Source organism: Oncorhynchus gorbuscha, linkage group LG13 (assembly GCF_021184085.1).
Source record: "Oncorhynchus gorbuscha isolate QuinsamMale2020 ecotype Even-year linkage group LG13, OgorEven_v1.0, whole genome shotgun sequence".
Classification (NCBI taxonomy): Eukaryota; Metazoa; Chordata; class Actinopteri; order Salmoniformes; family Salmonidae; genus Oncorhynchus; species Oncorhynchus gorbuscha.
Window position 1 is genome coordinate 99,056,962 of NC_060185.1, and position 23,463 is coordinate 99,080,424.

Sequence of the window (23,463 nt, forward strand, 5' to 3'; positions counted from 1 at the left end):
GTAGGGAGGCGAGCAGGCCAGAGGTGGATAAACGCAGTGCCCTTGTTTGGGTGTAGGGCCTGATCAGAGCCTGGAGGTACTGAGGTGCCGTTCCCCTCACAGCTCCGTAGGCAAGCACCATGGTCTTGTAGCGGATGCGAGCTTCAACTGGAAGCCAGTGGAGAGAACGGAGGAGCGGGGTGACGTGAGAGAACTTGGGAAGGTTGAACACCAGACGGGCTGCGGCGTTCTGGATGAGTTGAAGGGGTTTAATGGCACAGGCAGGGAGCCCAGCCAACAGCGAGTTGCAGTAATCCAGACGGGAGATGACAAGTGCCTGGATTAGGACCTGCGCCGCTTCCTGTGTGAGGCAGGGTCGTACTCTGCGGATGTTGTAGAGCATGAACCTACAGGAACGGGCCACCGCCTTGATGTTGGTTAAGAACGACAAGGTGTTGTCCAGGATCACACCAAGGTTCTTAGCGCTCTGGGAGGAGGACACAATGGAGTTGTCAACCGTGATGGCGAGATCATGGAACGGGCAGTCCTTCCCCGGGAGGAAGAGCAGCTCCGTCTTGCCGAGGTTCAGCTTGAGGTGGTGATCCGTCATCCACACTGATATGTCTGCCAGACATGCAGAGATGCGATTCGCCACCTGGTCATCAGAAGGGGGAAAGGAGAAGATTAGTTGTGTGTTGTCTGCATAGCAATGATAGGAGAGACCATGTGAGGTTATGACAGAGCCAAGTGACTTGGTGTATAGTGAGAATAGGAGAGGGCCTAGCACAGAGCCCTGGGGGACACCAGTGGTGAGAGGGCGTGGTGAGGAGACAGATTCTCGCCACGCCACCTGGTAGGAGCGACCTGTCAGGTAGGACGCAATCCAAGCGTGGGCCGCGCCGGAGATGCCCAACTCGGAGGGGGTGGAGAGGAGGATCTGATGGTTCACAGTATCGAAGGCAGCCGATAGATCTAGAAGGATGAGAGCAGAGGAGAGAGAGTTAGTTTTAGCAGTGCGGAGCGCCTCCGTGATACAGAGGAGAGCAGTCTCAGTTGAATGACTAGTCTTGAAACCTGACTGATTTGGATCAAGAAGGTCATTCAGAGAGAGATAGCGGGAGAGCTGGCCAAGGACGGCACGTTCAAGAGTTTTGGAGAGAAAAGAAAGAAGGGATACTGGTCTGTAATTGTTGACATCGGAGGGATCGAGTGTAGGTTTTTTCAGAAGGGGTGCAACTCTCGCTCTCTTGAAGACGGAAGGGACGTAGCCAGCGGTCAGTGATGAGTTAATGAGCGAGGTGAGGTAAGGGAGAAGGTCTCCGGAAATGGTCTGGAGAAGAGGGGAGGGGATAGGGTCAAGCGGGCAGGTTGTTGGGCGGCCGGCCGTCACAAGACGCGAGATTTCATCTGGAGAGAGAGGGGAGAAAGAGGTCAGAGCACAGGGTAGGGCAGTGTGAGCAGAACCAGCGGTGTCGTTTGACTTAGCAAACGAGGATCGGATGTCGTCGACCTTCTTTTCAAAATGGTTGACGAAGTCGTCTGCAGAGAGGGAGGAGGGGGGGGAGGGGGAGGAGGATTCAGGAGGGAGGAGAAGGTGGCAAAGAGCTTCCTAGGGTTAGAGGCAGATGCTTGGAATTTAGCGTGGTAGAAAGTGGCTTTAGCAGCAGAGACAGAGGAGGAAAATGTAGAGAGGAGGGAGTGAAAGGATGCCAGGTCCGCAGGGAGGCGAGTTTTCCTCCATTTCCGCTCGGCTGCCCGGAGGCCTGTTCTGTGAGCTCGCAATGAGTCATCGAGCCACGGAGCGGGAGGGGAGGACTGAGCCGGCCTGGAGGATAGGGGACATAGAGAGTCAAAGGATGCAGAGAGGGAGGAGAGGAGGGTTGAGGAGGCAGAATCAGGAGATAGGTTGGAGAAGGTTTGAGCGGAGGGAAGAGATGATAGGATGGAAGAGGAGAGAGTAGCGAGGGAGAGAGAGCGAAGGTTGGGACGGCGCGATACCATCCGAGTAGGGGCAGTGTGGGAGGTGTTGGATGAGAGCGAGAGGGAAAAGGATACAAGGTAGTGGTCGGAGACTTGGAGGGGAGTTCCAATGAGGTTAGTGGAAGAACAGCATCTAGTAAAGATGAGGTCGAGCGTATTGCCTGCCTTGTGAGTAGGGGGGGGAAGGTGAGAGGGTGAGGTCAAAAGAGGAGAGGAGTGGAAAGAAGGAGGCAGAGAGGAATGAGTCAAAGGTAGACGTGAGGAGGTTAAAGTCGCCCAGAACTGTGAGAGGTGAGCCGTCCTCAGGAAAGGAGCTTATCAAGGCATCAAGCTCATTGATGAACTCTCCGAGGGAACCTGAGGGGCGATAAATGATAAGGATGTTAAGCTTGAAAGGGCTGGTAACTGTGACAGCATGGAATTCAAAGGAGGCGATAGACAGATGGGTAAGGGGAGAAAGAGAGAATGACCACTTGGGAGAGATGAGGATCCCGGTGCCACCACCCCGCTGACCAGAAGCTCTCGGGGTGTGCGAGAACACGTGGGCGGACGAAGAGAGAGCAGTAGGAGTAGCAGTGCTGTCTGTGGTGATCCATGTTTCCGTCAGTGCCAAGAAGTCGAGGGACTGGAGGGAGGCATAGGCTGAGATGAACTCTGCCTTGTTGACCGCAGATCGGCAGTTCCAGAGGCTACCGGAGACCTGGAACTCCACGTGGGTCGTGCGCGCTGGGACCACCAGATTAGGGTGGCCGCGGCCACGCGGTGTGGAGCGTTTGTATGGTCTGTGCAGAGAGGAGAGAACAGGGATAAACAGACACATAGTTGACAGGCTACAGAAGAGGCTACGCTAATGCAAAGGAGATTGGAATGACAAGTGGACTACACGTCTCGAATGTTCAGAAAGTTAAGCTACGTAGCAAGAATCTTATTGACTAAAATGATTAAAATGATACAGTACTGCTGAAGTAGGCTAGCTGGCAGTGGGTGCGTTGTTGACACTACACTAATCAAGTCGTTCCGTTGAGTGTAATAGTTTCTACAGTGCTGCTGTTCGGGGGCTAGCTGGCTAGCTAGCAGTGTTGATTACGTTACGTTGCGTTAAAAGAACGACAATAGCTGGCTAGCTAACCTAGAAAATCGCTCTAGACTACACAATTATCTTTGATACAAAGACGGCTATGTAGCTAGCTATGTAGCTAGCTACGATCAAACAAATCAAACCGTTGTACTGTAATGAAATTAAATGAAAATGTGATACTACCTGTGAATGCGACCGGGTTGTTGAGTTCTATTCAGAAGACGTTGGCTAGCGTTGGCTAGCTGTTGGCTAGCTAGCAGAGTCTCCTACGTTAAGGACGACAAATAGCTGGCTAGCTAACCTCGGTAAATTAAGATAATCACTCTAAGACTACACACTCTAAACCTAAACAACGTAATTATCTTGGGACGAAGATACGAAGACAGCAAAGACAGCTATGTAGCTAGCTAACACTACACTAATCAAGTCGTTCAGTTGAGTGTAATAGTTTTCCCAGTGCAGCTAATCAGTGGACGTTAGCTAGCTGGCTAGTGAATACTACGTTAGGACGGCGAAATACGATAATTACGCAATTATCTTTGATACAAAGACGGCTATGTAGCTAGCTGAGAAGAAATTGCTAGGATTAGACAAATCAAACCGTTGTGCTATAATGAAATGTAAAAGTTATACTACCTGCGGGAGCGAAGCGCCGATGCGACCACTCGCTCCAAACCGGAACCGGAAGCCCCCTAACTGCTCCCTACACACTAACTGCCCCCTAACTGCCCCCTACACCCTAACTGACCCCTAACTGCCCCCTACACCCTAACTGCCCCCTACACCCTAACTGCCCCCTACACCCTAACTGCCCCCTACACCCTAACTGCCCCCCCTAACTGCCCCCTACACCCTAACTGCCCCCTACACCCTAACTGCCCCTAACTGCCCCTACACCCTAACTACATACACCCTAACTAACCCCTACACCCTAACTAACCCCTACACCCTAACTAACCCCTACACCCTACAGTTGAAGTCAGAAGTTTAAATACACCTTTGCCAAAAACATTTAAACTCAGTTTTTCACAATTCCTGACTTTTAATCCTAGTAAAAATTCCCTGTTTTAGGTCAGTTAGGATCACCACTTTAATTTAAGAATGTGATATGTCAGAATAATAGTTGAGAGAATTATTTATTTGAGCTTTTATTAATTTCATCACATTCCCCGTGTGTCAGAAGTTTACATACACTCAATTAGTATTTGGTCGCATTGCCTTTAAATTGATTAACTTGGGTCAAACGTTTCGGGTAGCCTTCCACAAGCTTCCCATAAGTTGGGTGAATTTTGGCCCATTCCTCTTGACAGAGCTGGTGTAACTGAGTCAGGTTTGTAGGCTTCCTTGCTCAATCATGGTTTTTCAGTTCTGCCCACAAATGTTCTATAGGGTTGAGGTCAGGGCTTTGTGATGGCCACTCCAATACCTTGACTTTGTTGTCCTTAAGCCATTTTGCCACATCTTTGGAAGAATGCTTAGGGTCATTGTCCATTTGGAAGACCCATTTGCAACCAAGCTTTAACTTCCTGACTGATGTCTTGAGATGTTGCTTCAATATATCCACATAATGTTCCTACCTCATGAAGCCATCGATTTTCTTATGCACCCCCACAACATGATGCTGCCACCCCTGTGCTTCACGGTTGGGATGGTGTTTTTCGGCTTGCAAGCATCCCCCTTTTCCCTCCAAACATAACGATGGTCATTATGGCCTAACAGTTCTATTTTTGTTTCATCAGACCAGAGGACATTTCTCCAAAAAGTATGATCTTCAAATCAAATCAAAGTTGATTTGTCACGTGCGCTGAATACAACAGGTGTAGTAGACCTTACAGTGAAATGATGAATACAACATGTGTAGTAGACCTCACAGTGAAATGCTGAATACAACAGGTGTAGTAGACCTCACAGTGAAATACTGAATACAACAGGTGTAGTAGACCTCACAGTGAAATGCTGAATACAACAGGTGTAGTAGACCTCACAGTGAAATGCTGAATACAACAGGTGTAGTAGACCTCACAGTGAAATGCTGAATACAACATGTGTAGTAGACCTTACAGTGAAATGCTGAATACAACAGGTGTAGTAGACCTCACAGTGAAATGCTGAATACAACAGGTGTAGTAGACCTCACAGTGAAATGCTGAATACAACAGGTGTAGTAGACCTCACAGTGAAATGCTGAATACAACAGGTGTAGTAGACCTCACAGTGAAATGCTGAATACAACAGGTGTAGTAGACCTTACAGTGAAATGTTTACTTACAGGCTCTAACCAATAGTGCAAAAAAAGCTGTTAGGTGAACAATAGGTAGGTAAAGAAATAAAACAACAGTAAAAAGACAGGCTATATACAGTAGAGAGGCTATATACAGTAGAGAGGCTATATACAGTAGAGGCTATATACAGTACAGAGGCTATATACAGTAGAGAGGCTATATACAGTAGAGAGGCTGTATACAGTAGAGAGGCTATATACAGTAGAGGGGCTATATACAGTAGAGAGGCTATATATAGTAGAGAGGCTATATACAGTAGCGAGACTATAAAAGTAGCGAGGCTACATGCAGACACCGGTTAGTCAGGCCGTGCGCTGAAGTCCCTTGCGGTCAGCGGCCGAACAATTCCCAGCAGTTGCCATACCAGGCAGTGATGCAACCGGTCAGGATGCTCTCGATGTTGCAGCTGTCGAACCTTCTGAAGATCTCAGGACCCCATGCCAAATCTTTTTAGATTCCTGAGGGGGAATTGGCTTTGTTGTGTCCTCTTCATGACTCTCTTGGTGTGTTTGGACCATGTTAGTTTGTTGGTGATGTGAACACCAAGGAAATTGAAGCTCTCAACCTGCTTAGTGATGAGCTTTGAGGGCACTATGGTGTTGAACACTGAGCTGTAGTCAATGAACAGCATTCTCACATAGGTGTTCCTTTTGTCCAGGTGGGAAAGGGCAGTGTGGAGTGGGATTGAGATTGGGTCATCTATGGATCTGTTGGGGCGGTATGCAAATTGGAGTGGGTCTAGGGTTTCTGGGATAATGGTGTTGATGTGAGCCATGACCAACCTTTCAAAGCACTTCATGGCGATCTTTGTCCCCATGTGCAGTTGCAAACCGTAGTTTTTTTTTTTTTGGCGGTTTTGGAGCAGTGGTTTCTTCCTTGCTGAGCAGCCTTTCAGGTTATGTCGATATAGGACTCATTTTACTGTGGATATAGATACTTTTGTACCTGTTTCCTCCAGCATCTTCACAAGGTCCTTTGCTGTTCTTCTGGGATTGATTTGCACTTTTCACACCAAAGTACGTTCATCTCTAGGAGACAGAAGCCGTCTCCTTCCTGAGCGGTATGACGGCTGCGTGGTCCCATTGTGTTTATACTTGCGTACTATTGTTTGTACAGATGAACGTGGTACCTTCAGGCATCTGGAAATTTCTCCCAAGGATGAACCAGACTTTTGGAGGCTATATGTTTCAGAACCTATTAGACTGTATTCTAGAGGCTATATGTTTTAGAACCTATTAGACTGTATTCTAGAGGCTATATGTTTTAGAACCTATTAGACTGTATTCTAGAAGCTATATGTTTTATATCCTATTAGACTGTATTCTAGAGGCTATATGTTTTAGAACCTATTAGACTGTATTCTAGAGGCTATATGTTTTAGAACCTATTAGACTGTATTCTAGAAGCTATATGTTTTATATCCTATTAGACTGTATTCTAGAGGCTATATGTTTTAGAACCTATTAGACTGTATTCTAGAAGCTATATGTTTTATATCCTATTAGACTGTATTCTAGAGGCAATATGTTTTAGAACCTTTTTTTGGTTGTGTTTGCTTGATGCATTATCCACCAGAGGAGGTTTGTGGAACTTTAATTGGGAAGGACGGGCTCCACAGTAGCCTATCCCACCTTATCACTTAGTGTTTTATGGAGGATAAATAGGCAGAGCCATCATCAATCACATTACCCGGTCAGCAACTCTCAAGGCCTCGCATCTTTCCAAAGGAGTCTTCGTCCGATGGGGGCCGCTGATGAAACGGGTGCTGCTATTCTAATGACTCAGTGTCACGGTCACATGGCTATAAACAGTTTCATTTTAAGGCAACAGATGGGAGACAGGGGGTGACAATACATCTGGCTATGAGAGAGAGAGAGAGAGAGAGAGAGAGAGAGAGAGAGAGAGAGAGAGAGAGAGAGAGAGAGAGAGAGAGAGAGAGAGATGAGAGAGAGAGAGAGAGAGAGAGAGAAGAGAGAGAGAGAGAGAGAGAGAGAGAGAGAGAGATGAGAGAGAGAGAGAGAGAGAGAGAGAGAGAGAGAGAGAGAGAGAGAGAGAGAGAGAGAGAGAGAGAGAGAGAGAGAGAGAGAGAGAGAGAGAGAGAGAGATGAGAGAGAAGAGAGAGGTAGAGAGAGAGAGAGAGAGAATGAGAGAGAGAGAGAGAGAGAGAGAGAGAAGAGAGAGAGAGAGAGAGAGAGAGAGAGAGAGAGAGAGAGAATGAGAGAGAGAGAGAGAGAGAGAGAGAGAGAGAGAGAGAGAGAAGAGAGAGAGAGAGAGAGAGAGAGAGAGAGAGAGAGAGAGAGAGAGAGAGAGAGAGAGAGAGAGAGAGAGAAAATGAGAGAGCCAAGGGACACCAGCTGATAGGTAGACATAGTGAGGAGGTTGAACTTTACTCAAAGCGTCGCTATTAGATGTTATGAGGTTGACTAAGGAGCTATGAACCACACTGACTGTTCTATGTGCCACTGTTGAAATGTAATCAATGAGATACAGTACAATAGATGGATCACACAGCGATGGTAGAGTAGGATGGTCCTGATTGGTCATTGGTGGATGGCCATAGCCTATAAGGAGGACGATGAAAATGGCGATTGTGTCGTTTACCAGACACTTTTATACAGAGTGACTAACAGTCAGTAATGAGTACATTTTAATACCTTAACCTGTTGTCTCCGATACTACTAAATGATTCATAGCTGTGGTTATACCCCCCAGCCCTGTATTGACTCCTATAACTACTAAATGATTCATAGCTGTGGTTATACCCCCCAGCCCCGTATTGACTCCTATAACTACTAAATGATTCATAGCTGTGGTTATACCTACCAGCCCTGTATTGACTCCTATAACTACTAAATGATTCATAGCTGTGGTTATACCTACCAGCCCTGTATTGACTCCTATAACTACTAAATGATTCATAGCTGTGGTTATACCTACCAGCCCTGCATTGACTCCTATAACTACTAAATGATTCATAGCTGTGGTTATACCTACCAGCCCTGTATTGACTCCTATAACTACTAAATGATTCATAGCTGTGGTTATACCTACCAGCCCTGCATTGACTCCTATATCTACTAAATGATTCATAGCTGTGGTTATACCTACCAGCCCTGTATTGACTCCTATAACTACTAAATGATTCATAGCTGTGGTTATACCTACCAGCCCTGTATTGACTCCTATAACTACTAAATGATTCATAGCTGTGGTTATACCTACCAGCCCTGCATTGACTCCTATAACTACTAAATGATTCATAGCTGTGGTTATACCTACCAGCCCTGCATTGACTCCTATAACTACTAAATGATTCATAGCTGTGGTTATACCTACCAGCCCTGTATTGACTCCTATAACTACTAAATGATTCATAGCTGTGGTTATACCTACCAGCCCTGCATTGACTCCTATAACTACTAAATTATTCATATCTGTTATCGGTGCTCCGGTCCGCGACGGAGACAGGTGTGTCCAGCTCTCTGCCTACCACCTGGCCACTTTTATTACGCAAATAATCCACAGAGATTGTCAATTTTTACTGTTTATTTGAGAACAAACTACAACATATATTACTCTGCTACGTATGCCAGTCGTCCCTCTAGGAGTCTGCATCTCCCGAGCCAATTCCGGTGCCTATCTGCGCTAAATTACATTGTTAAGGGATAAGGAAGTTTTAAACTGATGTTGGCAGCAACGCAAACTAGAGGAAGATCAATATTCAGATGAAGTGTGGGGAGATGACAAGACGAGTACTCCACCCTCACGGAGTGTACTTGTTGTACTGTTCGTGTGAATAATTCATACGTTTATAGGTGAAACTGACAAAGACTCCAAAAAGTAGCGCTTATGAAAATGTGTATTCGATCAAAATAAATCATTTGTTTATTTCACACATTACATTTTACATTTAACATTTAAGTCATTTAGCAGACGCTCTTATCCAGAGCGACTTACAAATTGGTCATTTAGCAGACGCTCTTATCCAGAGCGACTTACAAATTGGTGCATTCACACGACACCTAAAAGTCCCCCAATATTTTCTCGAAACGAATAAACACAAATACACTAGTCGTGAGAGTTAATTCGTTGAAAACAAACTATTTTAAAATGAAAAACGAAAAATAAAACGATTTTCTCCCAAGACATAAACGAAACGTCTTCAGCATAATAAATGACCTCGGATGTCAAGTGAAGCCAAATATCAACAACATCAGGGTTGGGAAAAAAAGTTACGATTGACCCCAATTGTTTTCTTTTGTTGGGAAGAGGCAACCCACGCCATTGGCTGTGCCATCCCAAACCTGTGTGCCTCCATGGGCGGGGTTGGGCGGACGGGGCAATATAGTAGTGAAGGATCGGCCAGGATCCAGAGGTGACAGACAGGAGATTGCGTCACAACTGAGTCAACTGGTCCACTGTTAGTGCCGTCCTTGGGCATTGAAGACACATTTGCAGCGCTGTCCAAACCTGGATTTGGTGGATTTTGTATTTTTTAGCGTTCACTTTTTCTTCCCCCCTCTGAAACTCCTCCTAACTCTTCAACCGACTCTTACCGCTGAATATTCAAGACACGTTCCAGTGTTTTCCAAATATTGGTTATCTAAGGAAGAGCAAAATAACTCACCATACCTCTCCAACCAAGTCGTGGATGTCTGTACCCGTTATGACAGCGAAAACAGAACTGTCCGGCTGGCCAGACTACACAGGCGAGGACTTCCCCCTGATGGAACAGTCTAAACTGGAGCCTCTCGCATCCAGAACCAGGGTACCATCTCCTAGAGGGCAGTCTCTTTACTCAACCAGAGATACGGGCCATTACGCGCACAGCGGCTCCATGGATATCTCACTGGAGAAACTCATGTCGGTGAGTAAACTAACGGACAGTGGTGTCAGGATAGAGATGGACCTGGATACAGTACAGGCGGACCAGGGAGAGGGAGGAAACGGTACGCAGCAGGGCCACCACCCGGGCCCGCAGAAACACCGGCGAGTCGCGGCTAACGCGCGGGAGAGACGGAGGATGCACGGGCTGAACAAGGCGTTTGACACGTTGCGGAGTGTGATCCCGTCCGATAATAATACACTGTCCAAGTATGACACTCTCCAGATGGCTCAGATCTACATCCAGGAGCTTTCGGAGCTGCTCACCGGGGTGGTGAAGCCTGAGGGCCGGGGAGGGTCGCGGAGTGGATGCGCCTCACCAGACATAGACCACCTCATTCCGGATAGGAGGAACCTTCTGGGGTCTCTCTCTCCAAAGCCCTTGCGGGGTGGCGGCGGGATGACTGGGATCAGCAACACCCTGCAGGACTCCCCCTCCCCGCAGCCTCAGAACAAGAGACTGGTCGGAGAACAGGAGAACAATGGCCCCGTCGGTCACCTCATCATTCTGTCTGTGCCTAAATCTGATCTAGGATCGGGGAATAAGAGGGTGTCTGACACTTCTAACGGGAGTGATGGAGAGTCGTCGCATTACAGTGACTTTGAGGACGGACAGGCCGGTAGACGGTGACCATTTAGAGTGACAACAGGAACTCTTTTAGGAGAGGTTTTCATACGCATCCTTTAATATTTTATATAAACTGTCTTGTGTTTTAGAAGAAAATAACGGACACCAAAATAGAGCCACGTAGCCCACCTTGAAATGTTGAATGATATTCTGGTTCAGATTGAGACGGTAGTCTAGACCGACTCTCAGTTACATTTAGACAAGAACACTTGCCTCATCATGCTATTTTTATTTATTATAAATGGACACCATGGTTGGGGTATATTTCATTTTAAATTTAGTAAGTAATTCCAATTCGGTAAGCAGCAGGGAAACTTTGGGAAACATTGGCATCAGAATTTGGTTTACTTTCCTTCCCGAATTGACTGTAATTGAAATGGAATGTTCCCCAAACTCTGTTTGGAGCTCATCTTGAAAAGTTTAATAACGTTCTGGGTTAGATTAAAACGGTAGTCTAGCCGACATTTAGTCAAGACCACGAATATCCCCGTGAGCACAAGACGTTGAAAATGTTGTATTTTCAACATGTTTTACTCATAGGGAGGGATGTTTCATCATACCATATGTATTTATTAGATATCAACACTGTCAAATAAAAAGAGCTAGCCTACTGTGTGATATTGAAGACTTCATTGTGTGTTTAAACAAAGCCTGATAATATGACTTCTCATCGGGACTTCGCTCCCTTCTTCACTTCCTTCTTCACTTCCTTCCTTTCTAGCACTTTATTGACTAAATACATCTGGAACACTTGGTTTCACGATTTGATGGCATGCATATCTAATAATAATTAATATATATATATATATATAAACAAAAATACTTTGACATGAATCTATTGTTATTTGTTGTTTTCTTCCAAGAATAGTTTTTGATTGAGGGAAAAAAAAAGTTTTTTTAATTTGGTAGATAAATATTTAGAACGTTTTTTTTTTCCTCTAAATTTTCCAGAATAATTCACTCTGTCTGATTTAATTTCAACAGCTTCACCACTGTATATTCCAAGGACTTTATTGGCATGGGAAATAAATGTATCACCTTCATTTAGTCAACTCAATATGTTGTTTCAATATAGTTTAATTTAATGCAAGAGATACATCCATAATATGTCAATGTTGAAATAAAAATGCAATTTACAAATGCACACACACAACACTTTTGATGGAATCCTATATTTTGAATAATGCTGGTTGGTTTCCTTCTCTCGTAGCATGTCTTGTGAACAGACGACATAACGTACATGATATTGTTCTGGGTAGATGAGATTAGGTAGGGACAGAGTCCTAGTAGTGATAATTATGGCCACTGTATATTATGCTTCACTGGGACCAGGGGGTGTAGAGAGGTTGGGGGGATTTCTAGGCTAAATGCTGAAATAAATGCAATTTACAAATGCACACAATACACTTTTGATTCAATTGTGCACTTTTAATACTGGCAGTTCTTTAGGCACTCAAAGTCCCCTCCCCATGTCTTCTAGTTCTGATAGAGCTGATAGAGCTGGTTTAACAGTCCCCTCCCCATGTCTTCTAGTTCTGATAGAGCTGATAGAGCTGGTTTAAAAGTCCCCTCCCCATGTCTTCTAGTTCTGATAGAGCTGATAGAGCTGGTATAACAGTCCCCTCCCCATGTCTTCTAGTTCTGATAGAGCTGATAGAGCTGGTTTAACAGTCACCTCCCCATGTCTTCTAGTTCTGATAGAGCTGATAGAGCTGGTATAACAGTCCCCTCCCCATGTCTTCTAGTTCTGATAGAGCTGATAGAGCTGATAGAGCTGGTTTAACAGTCCCCTCCCCATGTCTTCTAGTTCTGATAGAGCTGATAGAGCTGATAGAGCTGGTTTAACAGTCCCCTCCCCATGTCTTCTAGTTCTGATAGAGCTGGTATAACAGTCCCCTCCCCATGTCTTCTAGTTCTGATAGAGCTGATAGAGCTGGTTTAACAGTCACAAGTCTTTTAGTAACGGTAGACATTAGTATTCGCTGCCTCTTGGTGTCACTGTGGCCAGGGGGGGTAGGGGCTGCTGGAACTTAGCCAGATCCTTACCCAGGATGTCAGAGAGCTTCTGTTTAAAGCTGATAGGGTCCTGGTTGGGGGTGATGGAGACCCCCGAGCCCATCTCTTCTTCCCCCTGTAGCTGGGCCTGGGCCATCAGGCGGGAGAGGTTTGGCATAGACCGGGACTGGGTTTGGGGTTGAGGCAGGGACCAGGCCAGAGACAGTGGTTGGGTCTCAGAGGGCTTGTTCACTAAAGCATAGATACACTGTGAGCTACCCACCATACTCTCCTTCTCTCTCTCCTCCTCCTCCTCCTCTGCCCTCCCAGTAATACCCCTTCTCAGGTTGTAATAAGGAGACCCCTCCCCCAGCCCCTCCCCCAGCCCCTCCCCCAGCCTCAGTTTGTTCAGGTTGACAGTATCCAGGGAGTGACACCTCTCCTCCTCCTCCTCCTCCTCCTCCTCCTCATAGAGATGCAGGCTGTGCTGCATCCTGAGTGGGGCTGGCGGGTGTTTCATTCTGGGGAGGAGGTGGTCCTCTATATTGGCATACAGATCACAATCAGAGTCAGCCATTGGCTCAGACCCCGGAACCTGTTCAGTAACGGGAGATATGATTGGAGGGCTGTGTAAGAGGTTGTTTCTCATTGGTAGAGGAGGGGCAGTGGGTCTGTCTGATAGGTCGATGCGGGTGTGGACTCTGTGTTTGATAGGAGGGTGAGTAGAGGTGGAAGAATGAGGAAGTTGAGTAGAGGTGGAAGAATGAGGAAGTTGAGTAGAGGTGGAAGAATGAGGAAGTTGAGGAGACGATGACTTACGTGGAGGGTGAGTAGAGGTGGAAGAATGAGGAAGTTGAGGAGACGATGACTTACGTGGAGGGTGAGTAGAGGTGGAAGAATGAGGAAGTTGAGGAGACGATGAGTTATGTGGAAGGTGAGTAGAGGTGGAAGAATGAGGAAGTTGAGGAGACGATGAGTTATGTGGAAGGTTAGTAGAGGTGGAAGAATGAGGAAGTTGAGGAGACGATGAGTTGCTAGGAGGCTGGATAGAGGTCTTGGTGTCTTCATTCTCCATCTCGCTGTGCAGAGTAAGAGCATCTTCCATGGCCTTGTAGATCTTAGGAGCGTGCTTAGACATGAAGGTGAATTGACCCTCTCCCGAGCTACAGCGACGGCCCGCCTCGATGCTGAAGCCTCCCTGCCAATCACAACACAACACAAGGTTACTCAGTCCCTCCAGGATGGACCAATCACAGTCAAATTATCACAATATTATTGGAGAAAATTGACAGATCACTGCACTAAAAAAAGAGGAGAAACAATTTCAACCAATCACCACACATTTACCACATAATATGGATCAGTAAAGCCAATCACCACACATTTACCACATAATATGGATCACTAAAGCCAATCACCACACATTTACCACATAATATGGATCAATAAAGCCAATCACCACACATTTACCACATAATATGGATCAATAAAGCCAATCACCACACATTTACCACATAATATGGATCACTAAAGCCAATCACCACACATTTACCACATAATATGGATCAATAAAGCCAATCACCACACATTTACCACATAATATGGATCAGTAAAGCCAATCACCACACATTTACCACATAATATGGATCAGTAAAGCCAAAAGGCAAAATCACTAGCCAAAAGGCAAAATCACTGCCAATCACAACACAACTCTGATGATTATAATAGATACAACACAACTCTGGTGATTATAATAGATACAACACAACTCTGATGATTATAATAGATACAACACAACTCTGATGATTATAATAGATACAACACAACTCTGATGATTATAATAGATACAACACAACTCTGATGATTATAATAGATACAACACAACTCTGATGATTAGGATAGATACAACACAACTCTGATGATTATAATAGATACAACACAACACAACTCTGATGATTATAATAGATACAACACAACTCTGATGATTATAATAGATACAACACAACTCTGATGATTATAATAGATATAACACAACACAACTCTGATGATTATAATAGATACAACACAACTCTGATGATTATAATAGATACAACACAACTCTGATGATTATAATAGATACAACACAACACAACTCTGATGATTATAATAGATACAACACAACACAACTCTGATGATTATAATAGATACAACACAACTCTGATGATTATAATAGATACAACACAACTCTGATGATTATAATAGATACAACACAACTCTGATGATTATAATAGATATAACACAACACAACTCTGATGATTATAATAGATACAACACAACTCTGATGATTATAATAGATATAACACAACACAACTCTGATGATTATAATAGATACAACACAACTCTGATGATTATAATAGATATAACACAACTCTGATGATTATAATAGATACAACACAACTCTGATGATTAGGATAGATACAACACAACTCTGATGATTATAATAGATACAACACAACACAACTCTGATGATTATAATAGATATAACACAACTCTGATGATTATAATAGATACAACACAACTCTGATGATTATAATAGATACAACACAACACAACTCTGATGATTATAATAGATATAACACAACTCTGATGATTATAATAGATACAACACAACTCTGATGATTATAATAGATACAACACAACTCTGATGATTAGGATAGATACAACACAACTCTGATGATTATAATAGATATAACACAACACAACTCTGATGATTATAATAGATACAACACAACTCTGATGATTATAATAGATATAACACAACTCTGATGATTATAATAGATACAACACAACTCTGATGATTAGGATAGATACAACACAACTCTGATGATTAGGATAGATACAACACAACTCTGATGATTATGATAGATTACAACACAACTCTGATGATTATAATAGATACAACACAACTCTGGTGATTATAATAGATACAACACAACTCTGATGATTATAATAGATACAACACAACTCTGATGATTATAATAGATACAACACAACTCTGATGATTATAATAGATACAACACAACTCTGATGATTATAATAGATACAACACAACTCTGATGATTATGATAGATTACAACACAACTCTGATGATTATAATAGATACAACACAACTCTGGTGATTATAATAGATACAACACAACTCTGATGATTATAATAGATACAACACAACTCTGATGATTATAATAGATACAACACAACTCTGATGATTATAATAGATACAACACAACTCTGGTGATTATAATAGATACAACACAACTCTGGTGATTATAATAGATACAACACAACTCTGATGATTATAATAGATACAACACAACTCTGATGATTATAATAGATACAACACAACTCTGATGATTATAATAGATACAACACAACTCTGATGATTATAATAGATACAACACAACTCTGATGATTATAATAGATACAACACAACTCTGATGATTATAATAGATACAACACAACTCTGATGATTATAATAGATACACTCTGATGATTATAATAGATACAACACAACACAACTCTGATGATTATAATAGATACAACACAACTCTGATGATTATAATAGATACAACACAACTCTGATGATTATAATATAATACAACACAACTCTGATGATTATAATAGATACAACACAACTCTGATGATTATAATAGATACAACACAACTCTGATGATTATAATAGATACAACACAACTCTGATGATTATAATAGATACAACACAACTCTGATGATTATAATAGATACAACACAACTCTGATGATTATAATAGATACAACACAACTCTGATGATTATAATAGATACAACACAACTCTGATGATTATAATAGATACAACACAACTCTGATGATTATAATAGATACAACACAACTCTGGTGATTATAATAGATACAACACAACTCTGATGATTATAATAGATATAACACAACACAACTCTGATGATTATGATAGATACAACACAACTCTGATGATTATAATAGACACAACACAACTCTGATGATTATAATAGATACAACACAACACAACTCTGATGATTATAATAGACACAACACAACTCTGATGATTATAATAGATACAACACAACTCTGATGATTATAATAGATACAACACAACTCTGATGATTATAATAGATACAACACAACACAACTCTGATGATTATAATAGATACAACACAACTCTGATGATTATAATAGACACAACACAACTCTGATGATTATAATAGATACAACACAACTCTGATGATTATAATAGATACAACACAACACAACTCTGATGATTATAATAGACACAACACAACTCTGATGATTATAATAGATACAACACAACTCTGATGATTATAATAGATACAACACAACACAACTCTGATGATTATAATAGATACAACACAACTCTGATGATTATAATAGACACAACACAACTCTGGTGATTATAATAGATACAACACAACTCTGATGATTATAATAGATATAACACAACACAACTCTGATGATTATAATAGATACAACACAACTCTGATGATTATAATAGATACAACACAACTCTGATGATTATGATAGATTACAACACAACTCTGATGATTATAATAGATACAACACAACACAACTCTGATGATTATAATAGATACAACACAACTCTGGTGATTATAATAGATACAACACAACTCTGATGATTATAATAGATACAACACAACACAACTCTGATGATTATAATAGATACAACACAACTCTGATGATTATGATAGACACAACACAACTCTGATGATTATGATAGATACAACACAACTCTGATGATTATAATAGATATAACACAACACAACTCTGATGATTATAATAGATACAACACAACTCTGATGATTATAATAGATACAACACAACTCTGATGATTATAATAGATACAACACAACTCTGATGATTATAATAGATATAACACAACACAACTCTGATGATTATGATAGATACAACACAACTCTGATGATTATAATAGATACAACACAACTCTGATGATTATAATAGATACAACACAACTCTGATGATTATAATAGATACAACACAACTCTGGTGATTATAATAGATACAACACAACTCTGGTGATTATGATAGATATGACACAACACAACTCTGATGATTATAATAGATACAACAAAACACAACTCTGATGATTATAATAGATATAACACAACACAACTCTGATGATTATAATAGATACAACACAACTCTGATGATTATAATAGATACAACACAACTCTGATGATTATAATAGATACAACACAACTCTGATGATTATAATAGATACAACACAACAAAACTCTGATGATTATAATAGATACAACACAACTCTGATTATAATAGATACAACACAACTCTGATGATTATAATAGATACAACACAACAAAACTCTGATGATTATAATAGATACAACACAACTCTGATTATAATAGATACAACACAACTCTGATGATTATAATAGATACAACACAACTCTGATGATTATAATAGATACAACACAACTCTGATGATTATAATAGATACAACACAACTCTGATGATTATGATAGATACAACACAACTCTGATGATTATAATAGATACAACACAACTCTGATGATTATAATAGATACAACACAACTCTGATGATTATAATAGATACAACACAACTCTGATGATTATGATAGATTACAACACAACTCTGATGATTATAATAGACACAACACAACTCTGATGATTATAATAGATACAACACAACTCTGATGATTATAATAGATACAACACAACTCTGATGATTATAATAGATACAACACAACTCTGATGATTATAATAGATACAACACAACTCTGATGATTATAATAGATACAACACAACTCTGATGATTATAATAGATACAACACAACTCTGATGATTATAATAGATACAACACAACACAACTCTGATGATTATAATAGATACAACACAACTCTGATGATTATAATAGATACAACACAACTCTGATGATTATAATAGATACAACACAACTCTGATTATAATAGATACAACACAATGATTATAATAGATATAACACAACACAACTCTGATGATTATGATAGATACAACACAACTCTGATGATTATAATAGACACAACACAACTCTGATGATTATAATAGATACAACACAACACAACTCTGATGATTATAATAGATACAACACAACTCTGATGATTATAATAGATATAACACAACACAACTCTGATGATTATAATAGATGCAACACAACTCTGATGATTATAATAGATACAACACAACTCTGATGATTATGATAGATTACAACACAACTCTGATGATTATAATAGATACAACACAACTCTGATGATTATAATAGATACAACACAACTCTGATGATTATAATAGATACAACACAACTCTGATGATTATAATAGATACAACACAACTCTGATGATTATAATAGATACAACACAACTCTGATGATTATAATAGATACAACACAACTCTGATGATTATAATAGATACAACACAACTCTGATGATTATAATAGATACAACACAACTCTGATGATTATAATAGATACAACACAACTCTGATGATTATAATAGATACAACACAACTCTGATGATTATAATAGATACAACACAACTCTGATGATTATAATAGATATAACACAACACAACTCTGATGATTATGATAGATACAACACAACTCTGATGATTATAATAGATATAACACAACACAACTCTGATGATTATAATAGATACAACACAACACAACTCTGATGATTATAATAGATACAACACAACTCTGATGATTATAATAGATACAACACAACTCTGATGATTATAATAGATACAACACAACTCTGGTGATTATAATAGATACAACACAACTCTGATGATTATAATAGATATAACACAACACAACTCTGATGATTATAATAGATACAACACAACTCTGATGATTATAATAGATACAACACAACTCTGATGATTATGATAGATTACAACACAACTCTGATGATTATAATAGATACAACACAACTCTGATGATTATAATAGATACAACACAACTCTGGTGATTATAATAGATACAACACAACTCTGATGATTATGATAGACACAACACAACTCTGATGATTATGATAGATACAACACAACTCTGATGATTATAATAGATACAACACAACTCTGATGATTATAATAGATACAACACAACTCTGATGATTATAATAGATACAACACAACTCTGATGATTATAATAGATACAACACAACTCTGATGATTATAATAGATACAACACAACTCTGGTGATTATAATAGATACAACACAACTCTGATGATTATAATAGATATAACACAACACAACTCTGATGATTATGATAGATACAACACAACACAACTCTGATGATTATAATAGATACAACACAACTCTGATGATTATGATAGATACAACACAACTCTGATGATTATAATAGATACAACACAACTCTGATGATTATAATAGATACAACACAACTCTGATAATTATGATAGATACAACACAACTCTGATGATTATAATAGATACAACACAACTCTGATGATTATAATAGATACAACACAACTCTGATGATTATAATAGATATAACACAACACAACTCTGATGATTATAATAGATACAACACAACTCTGATGATTATAATAGATATAACACAACTCTGATGATTATAATAGATACAACACAACTCTGATGATTATAATAGATACAACACAACTCTGATGATTATGATAGATTACAACACAACTCTGATGATTATAATAGATACAACACAACTCTGGTGATTATAATAGATACAACACAACTCTGATGATTATAATAGATACAACACAACTCTGATGATTATAATAGATACAACACAACTCTGATGATTATAATAGATACAACACAACTCTGATGATTATAATAGATACAACACAACTCTGATGATTATAATAGATACAACACAACTCTGGTGATTATAATAGATACAACACAACTCTGATGATTATAATAGATACAACACAACTCTGATGATTATAATAGATACAACACAACTCTGATGATTATAATAGATACAACACAACTCTGATGATTATAATAGATACAACACAACTCTGATGATTATAATAGATACAACACAACTCTGATGATTATAATAGATACAACACAACTCTCAACTCTGATGATTATAATAGATACAACACAACTCTGATGATTATAATAGATACAACACAACACAACTCTGATGATTATAATAGATACAACACAACTCTGATGATTATAATAGATACAACACAACTCTGATGATTATAATAGATACAACACAACTCTGATGATTATAATAGATACAACACAACTCTGATGATTATGATAGATACAACACAACTCTGATGATTATAATAGATACAACACAACTCTGATGATTAGGATAGATACAACACAACTCTGATGATTATAATAGATACAACACAACTCTGATGATTATAATAGATACAACACAACTCTGATGATTATAATAGATACAACACAACACAACTCTGATGATTATAATAGATACAACACAACTCTGATGATTATAATAGATACAACACAACTCTGGTGATTATAATAGATACAACACAACTCTGATGATTATAATAGATATAACACAACACAACTCTGATGATTATGATAGATACAACACAACTCTGATGATTATAATAGACACAACACAACTCTGATGATTATAATAGATACAACACAACTCTGATGATTATAATAGATACAACACAACACAACTCTGATGATTATAATAGATACAACACAACTCTGATGATTATAATAGACACAACACAACTCTGGTGATTATAATAGATACAACACAACTCTGATGATTATAATAGATATAACACAACACAACTCTGATGATTATAATAGATACAACACAACTCTGATGATTATAATAGATACAACACAACTCTGATGATTATGATAGATTACAACACAACTCTGATGATTATAATAGATACAACACAACACAACTCTGATGATTATAATAGATACAACACAACTCTGATGATTATAATAGATACAACACAACTCTGATGATTATAATAGATACAACACAACTCTGATGATTATAATAGATACAACACAACTCTGATGATTATAATAGATACAACACAACTCTGATGATTATAATAGATACAACACAACTCTGATGATTATAATAGATACAACACAACTCTGATGATTATAATAGATACAACACAACTCTGATGATTATAATAGATACAACACAACTCTGATGATTATAATAGATACAACACAACACAACTCTGATGATTATAATAGATATAACACAACACAACTCTGATGATTATGATAGATACAACACAACTCTGATGATTATAATAGATACAACACAACTCTGATGATTATAATAGATACAACACAACAAAACTCTGATGATTATAATAGATACAACACAACTCTGATGATTATAATAGATACAACACACAACAACAACTCTGATGATTATAATAGATACAAACAACAAAACTCTGATGATTATAATAGATACAACACAACTCTGATTATAATAGATACAACACAACTCTGATGATTATAATAGATACAACACAACTCTGATGATTATAATAGATACAACACAACTCTGATGATTATAATAGATACAACACAACTCTGATGATTATAATAGATACAACACAACTCTGATGATTATAATAGATACAACACAACTCTGATGATTATAATAGATACAACACAACTCTGATGATTATAATAGATACAACACAACTCTGATGATTATAATAGACACAACACAACTCTGATGATTATAATAGATACAACACAACTCTGATGATTATAATAGATACAACACAACTCTGATGATTATAATAGATACAACACAACTCTGATGATTATAATAGATACAACACAACTCTGATGATTATAATAGATACAACACAACTCTGATGATTATAATAGATACAACACAACTCTGATGATTATAATAGATACAACACAACTCTGATGATTATAATAGATACAACACAACTCTGATGATTATAATAGATACAACACAACTCTGATGATTATAATAGATACAACACAACTCTGGTGATTATAATAGATACAACACAACTCTGATGATTATAATAGATATAACACAACACAACTCTGATGATTATGATAGATACAACACAACTCTGATGATTATAATAGACACAACACAACTCTGATGATTATAATAGATACAACACAACACAACTCTGATGATTATAATAGATACAACACAACTCTGATGATTATAATAGATATAACACAACACAACTCTGATGATTATAATAGATGCAACACAACTCTGATGATTATAATAGATACAACACAACTCTGATGATTATGATAGATTACAACACAACTCTGATGATTATAATAGATACAACACAACTCTGGTGATTATAATAGATACAACACAACTCTGATGATTATAATAGATACAACACAACTCTGATGATTATAATAGATACAACACAACTCTGATGATTATAATAGATACAACACAACTCTGATGATTATAATAGATACAACACAACTCTGATGATT

At 39.2% G+C, this 23,463-nt stretch overlaps 2 protein-coding genes across 2 annotated transcripts in view; one reads left to right on the forward strand and one right to left on the reverse strand.

The window, feature by feature from the left end:
- Positions 1–9,706: 9,706 nt before the first annotated feature.
- LOC123994216 (protein atonal homolog 1-like) lies at positions 9,707–11,905 on the forward strand. Its single transcript, XM_046296751.1, has one exon. It carries the CDS (start codon positions 9,971–9,973, stop codon positions 10,832–10,834), a length of 864 nt encoding a protein of 287 aa, XP_046152707.1. The 5' UTR covers positions 9,707–9,970; the 3' UTR covers positions 10,835–11,905.
- An 898-nt stretch (positions 11,906–12,803) lies between these two features.
- Positions 12,804–23,463, reverse strand: part of LOC123992405 (docking protein 3-like) — a 79,738-nt gene continuing 69,078 nt past the window's right edge. Inside the window, exon 7 of the mRNA XM_046293546.1 lies at positions 12,804–14,024. Coding sequence (XP_046149502.1) covers positions 12,804–14,024 — 1,221 coding nt within the window. The remainder of the gene's footprint in view (positions 14,025–23,463) is intronic.

What these genes read in the sequence shown, in the direction of transcription:
- LOC123994216 (XM_046296751.1), top strand. Translation starts at nt 9,971, where the DNA reads ATGTCTGTACCCGTTATGACAGCGAAAACAGAACTGTCCGGCTGGCCA.